The sequence below is a fragment of the Chiloscyllium plagiosum genome, unplaced genomic scaffold (assembly GCF_037043375.1).
Source record: "Chiloscyllium plagiosum isolate Xiang-an unplaced genomic scaffold, Cpla_swu_hap1 HiC_scaffold_47, whole genome shotgun sequence".
NCBI lineage: Eukaryota > Metazoa > Chordata > Chondrichthyes > Orectolobiformes > Hemiscylliidae > Chiloscyllium > Chiloscyllium plagiosum.
Window position 1 is genome coordinate 4,098,324 of NW_028270185.1, and position 20,404 is coordinate 4,118,727.

General features: G+C 45.3%; 1 protein-coding gene across 5 annotated transcripts in view; it reads left to right on the forward strand.

Moving 5' to 3' along the window:
• The window catches only part of ccdc9 (coiled-coil domain containing 9), a 45,592-nt gene that overhangs the window by 16,781 nt on the left and 8,407 nt on the right, over nucleotides 1-20,404 (forward strand). For 2 of the 5 annotated variants that reach the window (XM_087983860.1, XM_087983861.1), the window contains exons 6-12: nucleotides 1,836-1,919; nucleotides 6,592-6,765; nucleotides 9,011-9,192; nucleotides 10,488-10,540; nucleotides 12,645-12,689; nucleotides 13,246-13,351; nucleotides 17,963-18,032. In XM_087983860.1, coding sequence (XP_087839986.1) covers nucleotides 1,836-1,919; nucleotides 6,592-6,765; nucleotides 9,011-9,192; nucleotides 10,488-10,540; nucleotides 12,645-12,689; nucleotides 13,246-13,351; nucleotides 17,963-18,032 — 714 coding nt within the window. Of the gene's footprint in view, nucleotides 1-1,835; nucleotides 1,920-6,567; nucleotides 6,766-9,010; nucleotides 9,193-10,487; nucleotides 10,541-12,644; nucleotides 12,690-13,245; nucleotides 13,352-17,962; nucleotides 18,033-20,404 lie in introns of all 5 variants that reach the window. The other 3 variants (XM_043680736.2, XM_043680741.2, XM_087983862.1) reach the window with 3 other exon arrangements.

Sequence of the window (20,404 nt, forward strand, 5' to 3'; positions counted from 1 at the left end):
TAAGAATTCGTTGGAGATTAATTTGTTACTTTTTGCAGTGAACTGGGACCTCCCAAAGATTTGGGAGGGGAAAATCCGTTCCGAAATAACAAGAGTGAAAGTGCACCTTTTGTTGATTGGCACTGGGAAAGGGCTTCGTGACGCATTTGTGGCGATGGTTCACACATTCCTCCCTAAAAGAAAAGCAAAGTCCTGCTGGAAACCTGAAATGAAAAAGAAAACAGTGCTGGAGAAATTAAGCAGGTCTGGCGGCATTTGTGGAGAGAGAACCACACTTGTTGAGTCCAGTATCTCTCTCATTCGGAAAGATGGACATGCTGGAAGGTTCCATTGAAGTTCAAACACCCATCTCCTTTTCTGTGTAGGCGTTTAACAGCCTCTAGGACTCCATATTGAAGTCAACAGCTTCAGAGTGAGAACTCTGTCCTCTAGTTCTGTTATCCCCTGTTAATTTTTCTCCAAAGTTAAAAATCACACAGCACGTTATAGTCCATCATGTTTAAGAAATTTGTTGGGCTATAACCTGGTGTTGTGTCTGACTTTTAACTTTTGTTCAAACCAGTCCAACCAGCTCCTCCATATCATGGATTTTTTTTCAGCATGTTCTGCTTTAACTCTCATCCCTTTTCTGTTTAAAATTCCTTGTTGGAGCTCTTAGGACTTGCTGTTTCCTTCAGTGTTGGAATTGGAGCATTTAAATTGCTCAAACTACATTGCATCTGGAAAGAGAGGACAGGATAACCCAGACTGTGGGTCACAAATCAAATCTTTCAGGCTGCAGTTCTGAGGCAGCGGTACTAACAGCAGCGTGGCCCCCTCTAAAACCTCGACCTATTTATGAGGAGTATGTGTTGCCTCCCTTGTGGCCTGATTCCTGACCTGCAAACCCAGGTGGAAAGGAAGGTGCTTGTTACTTAAATCCTCTGTGGATTTAACAGATCAACCCACCCACCCCCAACTTTCACAGCTCCTTCACCCACTCTTGTCTTGCTGTCACAGGCTCCTGCCCACCCCCATCCCACAGGTAACCCCATCCCCCCCCTTCACAAACCTTCAAACGCCAAGGTGGGAGTCACGGCGGGCGGGGGAAGAAGGATTGGGAGGTGCTAGGATACTGCCTTTGCTGAAGCTGCTTTTTATCTGGAGGGACAAAACGCCTGGTGTGTGTGTGTTCAGTGTGTGCCTTGGTTTGGATGTGGTCCTGTTGTTTGCTGATGAGTGTGTCTAACTGATCCTTGTTGCTATCGAGCCTGCACCTCTCAGTGAGGTCATTTGCACAATGTTTGGGTTTTAGCAGCTTCTCTGGGTCAGGGCATCAGAACTAGTTGCAATCCAACCTCTACCAGACCTTAACAGTTTCGTTGTTCGGGTTTGTTGCTTTTTTTTTTGTTCTTTGGGACACAGGCAGAAGCTGAATGGTCACCTGACTGGCAACATAGGTTATCTGACAGGAGTTCAAATCCCACTGTGATAGATGGTGAAATTTAGAATCAATACCATTTGTTATGAAAAGCTACGTTGTTGTAAAACCATCTGGTTCATTTGTTTGGAGGGAAATCTGTTGTCCTTACCCAGACTGTCCTGCGCGTGACTCCAGACCCACAACAATGTGGTTGACTCTTATCAGCCCTTGGAATGCAAGCTTCTTGCTTATAGGTAATAAACGTTGGCCTAGCCGATGATGGCCAACTCCCGTGGATGGGTGAACAAAAAAACATTGTAACTCTCGCTATGGTAGCGATGGAGGATGGTACCTCTGGGGTGTGAGGTTGTGAGGCAGAGTGTGAGGAGGTGGAATTAGCCGAGATGTCAAGGTGGTCTCTTTCCTTTTACAGGAATGGGAAGAAAAGCGAAGACAGAACATTGAGAAAATGAACGAAGAAATGGAGAAGATCGCCGAATACGAAAGGAGCCAGATGGTGAGTTAACGAGAGTGAGTTTGTCACTTAATCTTCCAGTTTCCATTTGGGTTGTGTCTAGAGGCCAGAATTCTGGAGGGATGTGCTGAGGCTCCTGCTTGTTCAAGCCTTTCCAAAACGAGTAACTAAAGTTTGTTTTATAAACTCTTTCAGGTATAGAGTCATGGAATCAGAGCTGTATAGCACAGAAACACACCCTTCATGCTGACCAGATATCCTAACCTAATCTGCCCCATTTCCTAGCACTTGGTCCATATCCCTGTAAACCCTTCCCATTTATATACCCAGCCAGATGCCTTTTAAATGTTGTAATTGTACCAGCCTCCACCCCTTCTGCTGGCAGCTCATCCCATACACACACCACCCTTTGTTTGAAAACGTTGCCCCTTAGGTCCCTCATGTCCCATTTTTGCCCTCTTGATTTCTCTGTTAGGTATACTCCTACTGCCTTTGCACTCTTCTAAGGATTCACTCGATTTCTCCTGTCCATACCTGACATATGCTTCCTTCTTTTCCTTAACCGAGTCCTCAATTTCTCGAGTCATCCAGCATTCCCTACACCTACCAGCCTTTCCTTTCACCCTGACAGGAATATATAGTCTCTGGACTCTTGTTATCCAATTTCTGAAGGCTTCCCATTTTCCAGCCGTCCCTTTACCTGTGAACATCTGCGCCCAATCAGCTTTTGAAAGTTCTTGTCTAGTACTGTCAAACTTTGCCTTCCTCCAATTTAAACTTTAATTTTTAGATCTGGTCTATCTTTTCCATCACTATTTTCAAACTAATAGAATTATGGTCGCTGGCCCCACTGACACCTCAGTCACCTGCCCTGCCTTATTTCCCAAGAGTAGGTCAAGTTTTGCACCTTCTCTAGTAGGTACATCCACATACTGAATCAGAAAGTTTTCTTGTACACACTTAACAAATTGCTCTCCATCTAAACCCTTAACACTATGGCAGTCCCAATCTATGTTTGGAAAGTTAAAATCCCCTACCATAACCACTCGATTATTCTTACAGATAACTGAGATCTCCATACAAATTTGTTTCTCAATTTCCCTCCGACTATTAGGGGATCTATAAAACAATCCCAATAAGGTGGTCATCCCTTTCTTATTTCTCAGTTCCACCTAAATAGCTTCCCTGAGTGTATTCCCAGGAATATCCTCCCTAAGTACAGCAATAATGCTAACCCTTATCAAAAAAGCCACTCCCGCCCTCTCTTGAACCCCCCTCCCTTTCTGACCTTCCTGTAGCATTTGTAACCTGGAACATTAAACTGCCAGTCCTGCCCATCCCTGAGCCATGTTTCAGTAATTGCTTTGATATCCCAGTCCCTTGTTCCTAACCATGCCCTGAGTTCATCTGCCTTCCCTGTTAGGCAACTTGCATTGAAATAAATGCAGTTAAATTTTTCAGTCCTACCTTGTTCTCTGCTTTGTCCCTGCCTGCCTTGACTCACTCCTTTTGCCAACTGTACCAGTCTTAGATTGATCTCTTTCCTCACTATCTTCCTGGGTCTCCACTAAACCCCCCCCCCCATCAAAAAAAAAGCCTTCCTAGTTTAAATCATCCTGAGCAGCTCTAGCAAATCTCCCTGCCAGTATATTAGTCCCCTTCCAATTCAGGTGCAATCTGTCCTCCTTGTACTGGTCACTTTTACCCCAGAAAAGTTTCCAATGATCCAAAAATGTGAATCCATCTCCCCGTGCCAGCTCCTCAGCCACACATTCATCTGCTCTATAGCTCTTAACACCGTTAGTAATCCAAATATTACTACTCTCGAGGATCTCCTTTTTAAATTCCTGCCTAACTCTCTGTAATCTCTCTTCAGAATCTCATCCTTTTCCCTTCTTATGTTGTTAGTTCCAATGTGAACAATGACCTCCTGCTGGTCCCTCTCCCCCTTGAGAATGTTCTGCACCCTCTCTGAGCCATCCTTGATCCTGGCACCAGGGAGGCAACGCGCCATTCTGATTTTTTGCTGTTGGCCACAGAAATATCTGTCTGTGCCTCAGATTAGAGAATCCCCTAACACAATTGGTCATTTGGAACTCAATGTTCCCCTCATCATTACATTTAGAACCAGTCTTGATACCAGAAACTAGGCTGATTGTGCTGCATTCCTCTGAGAGTCCATCGTATGAGGAAAGGCTGAGGCACTTGGGGTTGTTTTCATTGGAGAAAAGAAGGTTTTAGGGGTGACTTGATAGAGGTGTACAAGATGATTAGGGGTTTAGATAGGGTTGACCGTGAGAACCTTTTTCCACGTATGGAGTCAGCTATTACGAGGCGGCATAGCTTTAAATTAAGGGGTGGTAGGTATAGGACAGATGTTAGGGGTAGGTTCTTTACTCAGTGAGTCGTGAGTTCATGGAATGCCCTGCCAGTAGCAGTGGTGTATTTTCCCTCTTTATGGGCATTTAAGCGGGCATTGGATAGGCATATGGAGGATAGTGGGCTAGTGTAGGTTAGGTGGGCTTGGATCGGTGCAACATCGAGGGCCAAAGGGCCTGTACTGCGCTGTATTCTTCTATGTTCACCCCCTGCATTTTCTAAAACAGTGTACTTGTTTGAAATGGGGATAGCCACAGGAGACTCCTGTACTACCTGCCCACCCCTTGAGTTAACCCATCTCCCTTTCTATAACTGCCATCCATCAAACCACTGGCTCTTGTAAATTCCTCATTGCCTCTAACTGCTGCTCCAAGCAATCTGATAGGATTTACAACCAAAGACACTTCCTAGTGGTGAAACAAATGACGTTCTTGTAGATTAAACAAAGAATGAAGGAGAGTCTGAAGTGATGGGTGGAAATCCAACGCAAGGTTCAATCAGCACAAGAGGCCATTTGGCCCCTCATTCCTAGTGCAAGCTAGTTTAAATTGGTCATAGAATCATAAATTCTCTGCGGTGTGGAAGCAGGCTATTCAACCCAACAAGTCCACATCGAACTCTCTGAAGCAATTCCCATCCAGAATTATCCCCCTACCCTATCTCTGCATTTCCCATGGCTAATCCACCTAATCTGCACATCCCTGGACACTACGGGGCAATTTAGCATGGCCAATCCATCTAACCTGCACAGGCTAGGGTGGGGGGGGGTGGGTTGGTGTTTGGGTGGGATGCTCTTCAGAGGGTCAGTGTGGACTCAATGGGCCGAATGACCTGCTTTCGTGCTGTAGGAATTCTATACTGCCTTGAGCTTTGAAGGTTGAAGGTGTCCAAAATGATAAAATAACAAACAATGGCATTGATACAAAGAAACTGCTTCCTCTGTCCAGCCGTTGAGGTATCGCCTTTAAAAGTCAGCTCAGTGTGGTGTTGTGGATTAATCTTTCACTGAAGGGAAGTAGAAGTTTAGCGAATCTTTCCCCCTGCTCCCTGAAGGGATTTTGGGGTTAACTGCAACTGTCAACAGGGAGATTTTTATTTTATTAGTGAGTGATAGCAAACTTGGGTGGCTAAGTGGGTCTGTGAGACACCTTGTGTCTAATTGATAGGAAGGTGTCTAGGGGCTGAATGGCCTAACCTGATTTTGGTTAAAAAGAGTTTGGGGGGTCTTTTTTGGTTTTGGCTCACAGAGGCTAGTCAGTACAGTATTGATGAGCTGGTGAAACTCTACTCCAACAAAGAGTTAATGCTTTGAGTCTATGTCAGGCAGCTTTGATTAGCCGGGTGAGACATGACTGTGGAGCAGAGCACTGTCTCTCCTCTGACTTGTTAATACACCTGCTGTCCTAGGTTGCTGGCATCCTGTGTATTCATGAGCCATCTCCTGGGAGAAAACCTCAACTCTTTACTAACAAATACCAGCTGTGTTTAAGGAGTTGTCCTTCATGTGGATGAGCTCTTTAGTTAATAGCCTCTGCTGAATAGAGAGTGTGTTGCTGAAAAGCACAGCAGGTCAGGGAGCAGGAGAATCGATTCCTGATGAAGAGCTTATGCCCGAAACGTTGATTCTCCTGCTCCAGCACCACACTTTTTGACTCTGATCTGCAGTCCTCACTTCCTCCCAGCCTCTGCTGGTTGGCAGGGTTGGGACTCAGTATGTGCTTATGCATGTGCTGTGGGAGTGCTGAACTAAACTGAAGAGTCAGACTGGTTTTGACCTGAATAAGTTTGGGGATGGAGGACAACACAATGAAAGCAGTCCATGACTAACCTTAAGGAATGGATATTTTGTCTTTCCTTTAACCAGTCTAGTCTAAACTTGACCACGTAGCTCACCTTTGGTGTCCCCAAGGTATCTAAGGACAGGTGCCGTTTTAACTGCACAATGAACAGCGATACATTGCCAAGTTAGGATAGCAAGTCACTCAGAGTGGAGCTTGCAGGTGGTGTTCCCCTGTATCCATTATCCTTTGGATAGTCGAGGGATGGGTTTGGAAGGTGCTGTCTTAGGACCCTTTGGGGATTTGCTGCAATGCATCTATTCATAAGCAAATCAAGAGTTTTTGAATTTATTTCCCCTTCCCCTTTCTCAGTCCCTTCCCTGGGAATATCAATCCAGATTTTGCTATGCACCATTAGAACTGATTCCACTGCCACTGAATTGTGGTTGGCAAATTAAGTTTTCTTATACCGATGTTGGATAAGGTGAGGTTTGCCGTGGTTTTTATAACATTATGGCGTTTTAATCTAAAAGAGGGACCCTGGTTCATCTTTCAAGGACGGATCTGGTGAGAAAAACCCGGTGCGGAACTTTCTGGATGACCCGCGGCGTTTGGGATCCCTCCCTGACTGTGACCGTAAAGATGGCAGCCGTCGGCATGTCCGGAATTGGGGGGGTCCTGACTTTGACAAGGTGAAGACCGGATTGGATCGCGGGGACAAGGAATGGCAGGTAGGCCAGTATAGGCAGCGCTGGGAAACTCTCCTTCATCTTGTCACTCAAGCAGAAGCAGCCAGCAAATATGTCCCTGATTACAGTGACGTTAAAGGCAGCAAGGGAAACTGGGATAAAGCTGGAATGTGGTATTGAGACGGAGGATTAGCAATAGTCGTACTGAATGGCGGAGCAGACTTGAGGGGCCGAATGGCCTATTCCTGCTGCTGGTCTCCATGAGGGCTACACTTCCTGATGGGGAAGTGAAACAGTGAGTTTTGGAGTACTGTGTACAGTTCTGGTCACCCTCCTACAGGAAAGACATCATTAAACTGTAGAGTGTTCAGAAAAGATTTACCAGGATGTTACTGGGAATAGAGGGCTCTAGTTAGAGGGAGAAGCCACGTAGACTGGGACTTTGTTTCCCTGGAGCACAGGAGGTTGAGGGATGACCTTTTATAGAGGTTTATAAAATCATGAGGGGAATAGTGAAGGTCTTTTCCCTAGGGTGTGTGATTTCAAACCAAGGGGGCATATTTTTAAGGGAAGAGGAGAAAGGCCCCTGTTTAAATTTAAGGGGCTATGTTTTCATACAGAAGGTGGTTCATGTGTGGAATGAACTGCCAGAGGAAGTGATAGATGCAGGCACAGTTACAACATTTAAAAGACTTTTGGACAGGTACATGAATACAAAGGGTGTACAGGGATATGGGCCAAATGCAGACAAGTGGGACTAGGTTACTTTGGGAAATTTGGTCAGCATGGACTAGTTGGACCGAAGGGTCTGTTTCCGTGCTGTATAACTGTCCCCTTCCTTCTGAGAACCTGTGATCTAACCGTGCAGTCAGAGTGATCTCTGCTTCCCCGCTCCCCCCTCCACTATTGTGGTTCTCTATGGGAAGAATGTGCGTTGGTGCTACATGTCACTGCATTAGCCAGCTCAGGTTTTGGGGGGTCCAGCTCAGGTTTTGGGGGGGTCATGGTTTCAAATCCCACCACAGCAGCTAATCGAATGTCAATCCAACTGGTAAAAAGCTGGAATGTAAGACTGTTCTCAGCAATGGTGACCTGACAAGCATTGTCCGTTTTCAAAGAAAAACTTCTTACTTGTTCATGGGCTGTGGGCGTCACTGGCTGGGTCAGACTTTATCTCTCGACCAGCTGTTCTGGCAAAGGCGGTGGTGAACTTCTGCAGTCCATGTGCTGGCAAAGCCGCAATTCTTTTAACAGTTGTAATTCTATGATTTTTGACTAAGATTTAGGGACAGCTGCAGTGCTGTTAGGGAGGGAATTCCAGGACTTTACTCTGGCGAAACATATCAGATTTTTAAGGGGCTAGACAGGGTAAATGCTGAACGGATGCTTCCCTCTTGGAAGTGTCTGGGTCCAAGGGGCATAGTCTCCGGGTAAAGGGTCACCAATTTCAGACTGAGATTGAGGAGGAATTTCTTCACTGAGGGTTTGAGAGTCTTTGGAACTCCTTGTGTGTATATTTAAGGCTGAGACAGAGAGATTCTCGATCAGTCGGGGAATCAAGAGTAACAGGGAAAGGGCAGGTAAATGGATGTGAGGAATATTGGCTCACCCTTGATCCTATTGAATGGCGGAGCAGGCTCAAGGGGCTGAATGGCCTACGCCTGTCCCTATTTCTATGGTCTCAATACCGAAGGATCAGTGATATGTTTCCAGGCGGGATGGTGAGTGGCTCGGAGGAGAACCCCCAGGGGGTGGTGTTCCCATGTATCTGCTGCCCTTGTCCTTCTAGATGGAGGTGCTTGTGGGTTTGGAAGGTGCTGTCAAAGCTTTGTCGGAAAGTCCATCTAGTTCACTAATGTCCTTTTTAGGGAGGGAAATCTACCATTCATTAGCTGCTCTTGCCCTCATGGGGTTCCAGAGCCACAGCAATGTGGCTGACCTTAATTGCCCTCTGAAATGGCCAAGCAGGCCATTCGGTTCAAGGGACAATTACAGATGGGCAACAGGTACCAGTGGGGAACAGGTGGGCAACGGGTACCGGTGGGGAACAGATGGGCAACGGGGAACAGATACCGGTGGGGAACAGATGGGCAACCATTTGGGAACAGATACCGGTGGGGAACAGATGGGCAACGGGGAACAGATACCGGTGGGGAACAGATGGGCAACCATTTGGGAACAGATACCGGTGGGCAACAGCTACCAGTGGGGAACAGATACCAGTGGCACCCATATCTCATTGAAAGAATAAAGGCCAAACCAATCCAGCTGATGTATGTTCCCCCAGGGCAGACGGTCAGGCTCCAAGGGTTCTGTCGACATGACGATGTCGATGACTGGTCGTGAGAGAGCGGAGTATGTGCGCTGGAAGAAGGAGCGGGAGCAGATTGACCAGGAAAGGCTTGAGCGTCATCGGAATGCCATGGGACAGTGGAGACGCGAGTGGGATGCAGAGAAGACTGAATCCATGTACGTGTTTATCGAGAGAGTCGGGCACTGCCAAGCTGTTTTTCACCCCCCTCGCTTTTCTAATTAGAGCCCCAGCATTCATTTTCACACCACTCATATTCTCGAGACAATTTGTTCACACGCTGAGTATCAGCTGTTGTTATAATCCCTCTTGTCAAACTGCTGTATTGTGTATCTGGTCATTTGTTTTCAAGTCCCTCGCTTTATAGTGTGATAATTGTGATTTTATTTTGGCTAATGGTTGCAAATATGATTGGTTTTAATTTTGGAAATTACCTCTTTTTTAGAATATTTTTGGAAATTCAGTGTTTTCTGAAACTGTGGATTCTAAAATCAGTTTTAAGGCTGACACAGAACAGGAATCCCTGATTCTTGAAGAAGGGCTTATGCCCGAAATGTCGATTCTCCTGCTCCTCGGATGCTGCCTGGCCTGCTGTGTTTTTCCAGCACCACATTTTTCAACTCTGGTCTCCAGCATCTGCAGTCCTCACTTTCTCCTACTACCTGAGCTGTTGTTGTTTTTTAATTATCCTTGCCTTTAAGGAGAGGCTAGATAAACAAGCAAGGGAAGAGACTGGAAGATTATGTGAACAACTGTTGGGCTCAATGATCTGGTCCTGTCTGTGTCCTTCAAATAATTCTTCCAGTATGGGATGTTGCTAGCATTTATTGCCCGTCCCTAGTTGTCCCTTGAGAAGGTGGGGGTGAGTTGTCTCCTTGAACTGCTGCAGTCCCCCTGCTGTGGGTTGACCCACAATGCCCTTAGGGAGGGAATTCCAGGGTTTTGACCCAGCAACACTGAAGGAACGGCGATATATTTCCAAGTCAGGATAGTGAGTGGAGTGGAGGGGTGGTGTACCCATGTATCTACTGCCCTTGTCCTTTGAGATGGAAGTGGTTGTGGGTTTGGAAGATGCTCTCTAAGAATCTTTGGTGAATTTTTGCAGTGCATCTTGTAGAGAGTACATAATGCTACAACTGGGGAGTGGTTGTAGGAAGGTACGATGATCCTTTAAAGACCTTTTGTCATCTTGAATGCAGTCTGGTCAACTATGCTCCAGTAAAATATCTATTCTTGTATAATCCTTTCTGCCTCAGCTCCTAAGCACAGTTCAAATTAACTATTTATGCCTTATTTAGATGGCTTCGGACAGATGTTAAACATCACCAGTGGGTTATGTTTGATTTGATCTGCTTGAACCATTTTGCTCAGCTCCAGTAGAGATGAGAATTGAGTCTCAACCTATTCATCAATTTTATTTTTTCTTTTCCCTCTTCCTTTGCCCCGCTTTCAGGTTCAAAGATAATCCAGTTCCCACCGGTTGTGCTGAAGGCTACAGTAAGCGAGGTAGGTTAACCTGCTGGGGGCCTTTCTATTGCATAAGGAGGAGAAATTCTGGACATTACCATCCATGAATGTTCCTATCCCGTTGGGCATGTACCTCAACATGAAAGACGGAAGGGTTAGAGTCACAATTGTTCAACTGATTTCAAGTGCGTAGAATGTACAGCACAGGAACAGGCCATTTGGCCCAGCAGTCCTTGTTGGTGCTCCACTTAAACCACCTCCCAACTTTTATCATCTGAATCTTTCCCCCATCTCAATGGGTTTACCAGGAGGTCTGGATTCAAGTTCCACTTGCTCCAGAGGTGATAATATCCCTGAACTGGTTGAATAGAAAATTAGGTTTGTCTAGTGCCTCCTTAGATGCTTCTACATTACTCAAAGAGCTAGCACGAGGATGATGGTTTCAATAACCCGCTCCTGTTGCTGTAGGTCATCTGCTTCTGATTGTGAAGTTGCTGTGAATCTAATTATTTCCGCTCCTCTGTTGTTTGGAGTTTACACAGATAATGTTTGCCAGAGATCATTCCTGGTACGGCACCAGTTTGATTGTCCCTTGGTGTCTTCCTGCCTGGTCTTTGCCGGTGTGGTTTGTTCCCTCTGTGCCAGGTTTCTATACCCATTTCAAGGAGGTAATAGTGTGTGGTAACGTGTCTGAGTTATTAATCCAGAGCATCAGAATAATGCTCTGGGGGACATGTGTTCAAATCCCACTGTAACCTCTCGTAGAATTCAAATTTTATTATGAATTTAAATGGAAACTGAAATTGAAAGTTGGAGTAGTCAGTCATAGTGATGGTACCAATTGGCACAAATTGTTGTGAAAACCAATCTGGATCATTAATGAGCTTCAGGGAAGGAAATCTGCAATCTTTACCCCGTCTGGCCCACATGTGACCACAGCAATGTGGTAAATGCGTAATTACCCACTGAAATGGTACTAGCAGTTGAACAAACAAGGACTGGTGACAAATGCTGGCTTTGTCAGTGATGGCTAAGTCTGATAGAAAAATGTTTTAAAAGTGAGGAGCCAAATTAGGGTTCTTTCCCCAGGAATTGCAAATAGCACCTGTTCCCCAGCACAGGCATGGATAACTTTATCATCAGTCCATCTTGGGTTCAAATCCAGTGAATGGACCATCAAAGACACCATACAAAGCAGTCGGCTGAGTTTTTAAAAAGTTAGTTTAAACCTATTCCCCTGAGTTTGCAAAAGTGCTGACTCTCTCTCTCTGAGATGGAAAGGGATCTTTTACACTGGGTGCTTGTAGCTGATAGTGCAACATTGCAGTCTGCAGAATGAAGATCACTGAATCATCTCTAAAACCCGCTTGTTGGCTACTGGAACCTTTGGTCTGTAGTTTGTACAGCTCAACAGCAACTCCAGAAACTGCATTTATACCACACAGGCAAACATGCACAACGCTAACCCAGGCTAATGCTTCACACGTAGTATTGTCTGGAGTGCCACTGATCAGACAAGATACTTAAAACTCAGGACCTGTCCAACCTGTTGGATAAATAGATGTGGTAGATTCCATATCCAGTGTTTCAAAGAGGGAAGTGCAGAATCTTCCTCCGTGTCCTGCCTTAACTGCTTCATTGGGGAAAGAATGTGAATCCTTTAAAACAGAGTCAGATTGAATTTTGAAATGAAAATGCTGTTACATTTGCATGGATTTTAGATTTTATTGTCATGGATACTCAAGTACAGGAGTGCAGTAAAAAGTGTTTAATGTTGCCCCGCACTGCGCCATCTTAGGTACATAGACTTCTTAGGTACTGCGCCATCTACATAGACTTCGGGTACAAAGAAGTAGAAGAAACGGGACTTTATGAAGTAATGTTTTTTTTTAAAGAATAGTAGAAAAAAAATTAGGTAATAGTTTCCATTAAACTGGTTTAGGGAACACTGATGTTGTGCAAGATGCTATAGCAATGCAAGTCTGAAATTTTGGTTTATGCGTATATGTTGGACAGGTAGACCATCTCGACTGGTCCAGGATTGACTTCCACACTTTTGTCTTTTAAGTATATGTGTTCATTGTTCTTTTTTTTTTCTCTCTCTTCCTATTCCTGTTCCTTTTGGCTGTCTTTCCGACTATAGGACTGAGGAACTTTAAGAGATTAAATCTGAGTGCCAAGCATACAGGTTTGCTACATTGCTCTCCTGCATGTGTTTGGTTTGTGCTTATGAATTCTGACATCTCCCGAATGGTTTTTTAAAATTAGCCCTGGCACAGTGGGTACACTCTCCCCTCGGGTGAGAAGGCAGTGGGTTCAACGATGAGCATAAAATCTAGGCTGACACCTCAGTGTGGACTCGATGGGCCAATGGTCTGCTTCCACGCTAGGGATTGTACGGAAAACAAATCTATGATTAGCAATAAGCAGGGCCGCACTGAGTATGCTGTTTGGAAATTGCCAAGTGCACTGTGCTGTCACAGAGCGACTAAACCCCATTGCTGGCAAATTGAGAAACAAAGTGAAAAGCTGAGATTGTGGGGGGTGGCTAGGGTTGAGTTTAGTATTGGGAGATGTTGGTTTTGGGGATTGTTTGTGTGTGTGTGTGGTTTTGGGGCAGGGGTTTGGGGAGGACATTTAGCTTTGGGGGGGGGGGCGTGTAGGTGGGGTTTGCGTTTTGGTTTTGACATTTTGTTAACAATGAGGAAAGGTCACTAGCTCATAACACCCTCTTCCTGCTCCAGATGACCGCCGTCCTCCAAAGCCGCCAACCATTTCAGACTTCATCCCTGCATCCAGAAGTAAGGATCCGAAGAGGGGGAGATCGAAGCAGGAAAATAAAATTTACAGGTAAGAGGAGTATTTGAGTTCTTGGCTAACGGGACATTCAGCTTTTCTGCACTTCCCCTTTTGAGCTTCCCAAACCAGGAGGTCGTCTCCTAACTGCGGCTGAACCCGATTGAACTGATCTCCGTGTGAATGTGAAACAAAAACGGAAATTGCTGGAGAGAGTCAGCAGGTCTAGTAGCATCTGTGGAGAGAGAAAACAGAGTTAACTTTTCGGGTCTGGAGACCCTTATTCAGAATTGTTTCCATTGAAAGGTGACCACACTTCCCCCGGTTTGGGAGCAGGGAGGCTCTATGAAAACTGTTGAAAAGAGCACAAGTGCAGTTCGCAGCATAGAACCAGGCTATTTGGCCCGTCTGGACTACTTGGGATTCTGTTCCACATAGGATGTTGGGTTGGGGGGCTGCATTTATGGAGTTCCCTCATTTTTGTGAACATGGATTACCAAACTAGTTCCACCAGAGCAACAGTGCCTGCCAGTGGTCTGACTGCGGTAAACCTTGATTATATTCCACAATTCAGTTTCGCCTTCACATGGTTTGTAGAGTCATGCAGCACAGAAACAGATCCTTTGGTTCAACCAATCTATGCCGACCAAATTTCCCAAACAAAACTCGTCCCAGCTGCCTGCATTTGACATGTATCCCTCTAAACATTTCCTATTTGTGTATCTATCCAAATGTCTTTTAAATGTTGTAACTGTACCTGCATCTACCACTTCCTCTGGCAGTTCAGTCCACACACGAATCCTCGTCTGTGTGAAAATGTTGCCCCCGGGTCCCTTTTAAATCTTTCTCCTCTCGCCTTTTATGCCCTCTGGTTTTGAACTCCTTCGCCCACCCCTCCAAACTAGGAAAAAGACCTTTGCTATTGCTCGCTGCCGTGAGAGTGGGATGGTCAGAATTTATTTGGCTTTTAAAATGATGAGAGGTGTGGATAGGCTGGAGAACCAGACTCTTTCCCAGGGTGAAAATGTCAAATATAGGGAGCGTAGGTTTAATGTGCGAAGGGAATGTTTTTAAAGGAGAACTGCAAGGCATGTTTTTATCTAGAAGGTGGTAGGTGCCTGGAATGTGCTGCTATGGGAAGTGGTATAAGCAGATACAATAGCAACGTTTAAGAGGCATTTAGACCGACACATGAACGGGCAAGGAATAGAGGAATACAGATCATGTGCAGGCAGATGGGATTATTTTAGAATGGCATCATGGTCAGCACAGACATGGTGGGCCTAAGGGCCTGTTCCTGTGCTGTACTGGTCTACGTTTTTCAAGAGAGACTGGGAAGCTAGTGTATAGCAGCCAATCATCTAATGGCCTCTCCATTTATGAAGGAGGGGTATGGACAATGCACTAAGGGCCCACGTGATACAGAACCCCACCATTGAGATGTGTCTTTTTATTGTATTTGTTCACGGGATGTCAGCATCACTGGCTAGGCTGGGATTTTATTGCCCAGAGGGCAGTTAAGACAAAACCCCATTGCTATGGGTCTGGAGTCACATGTAGGTCTGACTGGGCAGTTCCTTCCCAAAAGGACATTAGTGAACCAGATGGGGTATTCCCCCAACAATTTAAAATTATTTTCTGGCCATATTATACATTTAATTCCAGACTTTTTATTTGAATTCAAATTACACCATGTTAGGGATCGAACCCAGGTCCCCAGAACACTACCTGGGCAGCTGTAATAATAGATAATACCACTACGCCTTAGAACATAGAACAACATAGCGCAGAACAGGCCCTTCGGCCTTCGATGTTGTGCCGATCTGTGGACTATTCTCAGCTCGTCCCCCGACACTATCCCAAAATCATCCATGTGCTTATCCAAGGATTGTTTAAATCTCCGTAATGTGGCTGAGTTGACTACATTAGCAGATCATGCATTCCACACCCTTACCACTCTCTGCGTGAAGAACCTGCCTCTGACATCTGTCTTAAATCTATCACCCCTCAGTTTGTAGCTATGCCCCCTCGTACAAGCTGACGTCATCATCCTAGGAAAAAGACTTTCACTGTCTACCCTATCTAATCCTCTGATCATCTTGTATGTAATCTTTCATCCCCTAGAGAGTTGCGCTCCTCAAGACAGAGTTCCCAGTCTCTCACCAGATTGGTAAATAGTGTAGGCTCTATTTACTTGGAAATTTCAGACAGGTTTAAAGCTAACAGACAAACTCGCTCGCTGTTACTGAGGAACTTGTATACACAGCTCCACGTGGCTGTTGCTCACTGTCATCCTGGATCTTAATTCATGGCATATTCAGCTCTGAAAGCAGCAACAACACCACAGGATGATGTCCGATCTCATCCCATTACGGTGTTTTGGGGTTTTTGTTTGACTCTGAGGGGATGTTGAATCATCGAATGGTGGAGCAGACTCAAAGGGCTGAATGGCCTACTCCACCTACATTCTATGTAAGAGGAAACATTTAGTCAGAATTCCTGGTCTTGAGTGGCAGTTTGCCTCTCTGAGGGAGGAGTACTTTCGTCTTCCCTGGAATCTGAAACCTTTCAATCAACAATTGTCCATACACACACAAGCTATATCCTCCGCTATCACTGTTAGAGCTGCAAGTTCCTTTTTAGTGTCAACTCCAGAGAGTTGACAGACTGAAACCACTCCAGAGTTGTTTCAGATCAGCTCATGCTCATTGGAGTTTGAATTTGAGTTCTTTCTATTGCTTTTTTTTAATCTCTGTTTTCATTTAAAACAAACCCCCCTCACTTCTGATGGTTGGCATTGCCAGTATTGAGGGCAGAAGTCTGATGACACCAGGTTATAGTCCGACAGGTTTATTTGAAGTGACTTCACCTGAGGAAGGAACAGTGCTTTGAAAGCTTGTGATTTTAAATAAACCTGTTGGACTATAACCTGGTGTCGTGCGACTTCATCCACTCCAGTCCAGCACCTCCATATTTTTGCCCATAATGGGCTTTACTCGTAAATATCTGATCGGTTGCACAGGTGATTACTGCAGGTAGTTACAAGGAAAAATGGGGGGGGGGGGGGGCAGAAATGTCATGGTGGTTGTGGTGGTGGGAAGGTTGCTCAGTTTGTGTGTGTGTGTATGTGAGTGAGAAAGAGAGAGAGAACACTTCTGGGTATAGAGGGCAAAAAGGGGAAAAAAGAAGAGTTCTTGATCTCCTCTTCCATCTCCCTCCCCATTGATGGTCTGCTTTGCCCTGAAAGGGCTTCGTACATAAATCAGTTGGAGCGCACGGCTGACTTGCTGCTGGTTAATAGATGTGGGAAAAAACACATGTGATTTGGTGATGGGGCTCAAAAAGAACTATTCAGTCTTTAAGCAGTACTGGATATATGACAACAAGAACTGGGTGGAATTTCGCCTTGCAATTTCATTTTCATAGAATCCCATCAATGTGGGAACAGGTCCTTTGGCCCAACAAGTCCATACCATCCCTCGGAAGAGTAACCCACCCATAACCATTCCCGTACCCTATTATTCAACGTTTATCTCTGACTAATGCAGATAACCTATGCATCCCTGAACACTAATGGGAAATTTAGCATGGCCAATCACCCTAACCTGCACATCTTTGGACTGTGGGAGGTAACCCACGCAGACGCGGGAGAGAATGTGCAAACTCTACGCAGACAGTCCCCCGAGGCTGGAATCGAACCTGGGTCTGTGGTGCTGTGAGGCAGCAGAGCTAACCATTGAGCCACTGTTGATTCTATCTCAACATGCACTCAGTCACATGCACACTCTCCACTTTTCCCCTACTTTTGCACTGCCCCAATGGATTTTGCATATAAATTGTTGGGTGAATCAGAAACCCGGGTGAATCTGTGATGGAACAGAATCAGTGGAGCATAAAAAGCGTCTCTGGTTATTTTTAAAAAAAAAAGCTGTGCTCTTCGGACTGTTGTGGCAGAGTGATAGTGTCCCTGCCTCCAAGCTGGAAGGACTAGTTCAAGTGCTACCTGCTCCAGAGGTGTGTAATAATAGATCTAAACAGGTAACCCCATGTTATAGAAAAATCGGGCCTAAAGTATGGGCAATGTAATCACATTACAGCCAACATACGTTTTAAAAGTTTGCAGTTTAGAAACAGTGTTCCAACGGGACAATGGCATTATATCAAATTCACGTTAACCTATGTTATAGCAGAACAACGTGGAGAGAGGTGGATTCTTAAGGCTGTAATGAGGCAGTTGTAGTGTCCCTGACTTTAAACCAGGAGGCCTGATTCAAGTTCTACCTGTGGTGGACATGTGTCATGGTATGGCTGAACAAGTTGATCTTTTTAAAAAAACCACAAAAGAACTATGTTCTTCCCCAGTGGGAAATTGACTTCTGGATACTGAAAGGTCCAGAAGGGAAAGGTGGATGCTGGTGTTTGTGCTAAATCTTAGAGTTCCAATAAAGTCCTGGTAAATTTCTGAAAATCTTTTGCTGCATAATTCAATGTATGAACATTGCTAAATCATGGATCATATTTAATAGATCAGTGAAAAAGAGTTCCAGTGATATAAAACAGAAACTACCTGGAATGGGAAGTGGGGAATGCTTGCTTTAGCAGCTCCTTGTGTGTATTGGAGTTGTAGGTTTTGACGCTGAAATGTATTCTGTTCTTTCTCTGTAGCATGCACGACAATCGATGGGAAACGTGTGAAGCCAAACATGAGCAGAAAGAAATAAGTGAACAGCAAAAGGTGGGGCCAGTGGTAGAAAATTCAGATGGTTCCAACTGTATAAAGATGTGATGGGATACAATGTGGGCCGAATGCACTCAATGTATGCCTTATGATGAATCTATGAAATGGCTGCGTGTTTATATAGGGGGATATCCTTTATTTGCAGAAGGTTTTTGCGTAGGAGAAGGCCGTTCAGCCCAATGTCTGTGCTGCAAAAGCTGCTGGTTTTGCCCCAACCACTCTCTCACCCTTTTTCCCCCAAAGCTTTGTATTGTGGATACATATAGTGACTGGGGAGGGAATGGTAATACAGAGAGGGAGCGAGCTGACTGGACGGGGTCTAGGTGCACAGGGACTGACAGGGAAACCAGGTTTAGACTCCCTGTCAAAGGAGTTCATCGAGAGTGAGTTCATCGGGATGTGGCCAATTTCAAAGGTGAGGTTGCAGACATACTTCAGACCAGTGAAGTCACTGGATTATCACATGGACCATTCATCCAGAGACCCAGTTGCATGATGGCAATGCTGATGAGAATCATAGAATCTGTACAGTGTGGAAGCAGGCCATTTGGTCCATCAAGTCCACACCGACCCTCCAAGGAGCATCCCATCCAGACCCATGCAAGATACATTAAAAACATAAAGATTAGGAGCAGGGGGAGGCCATTCAGCCTCTCGAGCCTGTTCTCCCATTCCGTAAACTCCTGGCTGGTTTGTTGTGGCCTCAGATTCCACTTCCCTATCTGTGCCATGACCCTTGACTCTCTTGTTGATCAAAAATGTATCTAAACTCAGCCTTGAGTATATTCAAACACCCAACCTCCAATGCTTTTGAGGGAAGAGAGTTTCAAATAATAGCAACTCCTTAGAGAGAAGGAATGTCTCCTTCCCTCAGTCTTCAATGGGAGACCATTATTTCAAAACTGTGGCCCCCAGCTCTAATTAACCCCACATTCTCTCAACACTTATCCCATCAAACCCCTTCAAATTTAATGTTCAGGTAAGATCGCTTTTCATTCTTTTAAACTCCAGTGAACCACGACAGACCCCTCATCCTCAAAATCAGCCGAGTGAATTTTCTCCAAACTGTTTCCAAAGCAAAACTGTGTTGCAGATAATGCCCACAGTATGGGCAGACCTTGGAGCCTGACCCCTTGCACAGTCCATAGAACATAGAACAATACAGCACAGAACAGGCCCTTCGGCCCACGATGTTGTGCCGAACATTTGTCCTAGCTTAAGCACCCATCCATGTACCTATCCAATTGCCGCTTAAAGGTTACCAATCATTCTGACTCTACCACTCCCACAGGCAGCGCATTCCATGCCCCCACCACTCTCTGGGTAAAGAACCTACCCCTGACATCCCCCCCCCCCCGACATCCCCCCCTCCCCCTATACCTTCCACCCTTCACCTTAAATTTATGTCCCCTTGTAACACTCTGTTGTACCCGGGGAAAAAGTCTCTGACTGTCTACTCTATCTATTCCTCTGATCATCTTATACACCTCTATCAAGTCACCCCTCATCCTTCGCTGTTCCAATGAGAAAAGGCCTAGCACTCTCAACCTATCCTCGTACGACCTATTCTCCATTCCAGGCAACATCCTGGTAAATCTCCTCTGCACCCTCTCCAAAGCTTCCACATCTTTCCTAAAGTGAGGCGACCAGAACTGCACACAGTACTCCAAATGTGGCCTAACCAAGGTCCTGTACAGCTGCAACATCACTTCACGACTCTTGAATTCAATCCCTCTGCTAACCAATGCTAATACACCATAGGCCTTCTTACATGGTGTATTACATGGTCCATGGTGAAATCATGTCATTAACTGTGATGGACAGCCAATCAGGATGCTCCCCAAACAGAGAGGGCACAACTTCTCATCATAGAGATATACAGCATGGAAACAGACCCTTCGGTCCAACCTGTCCATGCTGACCAAATATCCCAAATTAATCTAGTCCCATTTATCAGCAGTTGGCCCATATCCCTCTAAATCCTTCCTATTCAATATCCATCCAGATGCCTTTTAAATACTGTAATTATACCAGCCTCCAACACTTCCTCTGGCAGCTCATTCTGTACACACACCACCCTCTGCGTGAGAAAGTTGCCCCATTTGGTCCTTTTTAAATCTTTCCCCTCTCACCTACGTCCTCTAGTTTTAGACTCCCCCACCCTGGGGAAAAAGATCTTGCCTATTCACCTTAATCATTTACCTCCATGATTTTATAAATCTCTGTAAGGTCACCCCTCAGCTCCAGGGAAAATAGCCCCAGCCTATTCAGCCTCTCCTTTGCAGAGGTGAAACTGAGTGATACATGTGGATGTGGAAATTGACCCCCATGTTACTGAGTGCTGTGGCATTAAGGTGTTACTGATGGGA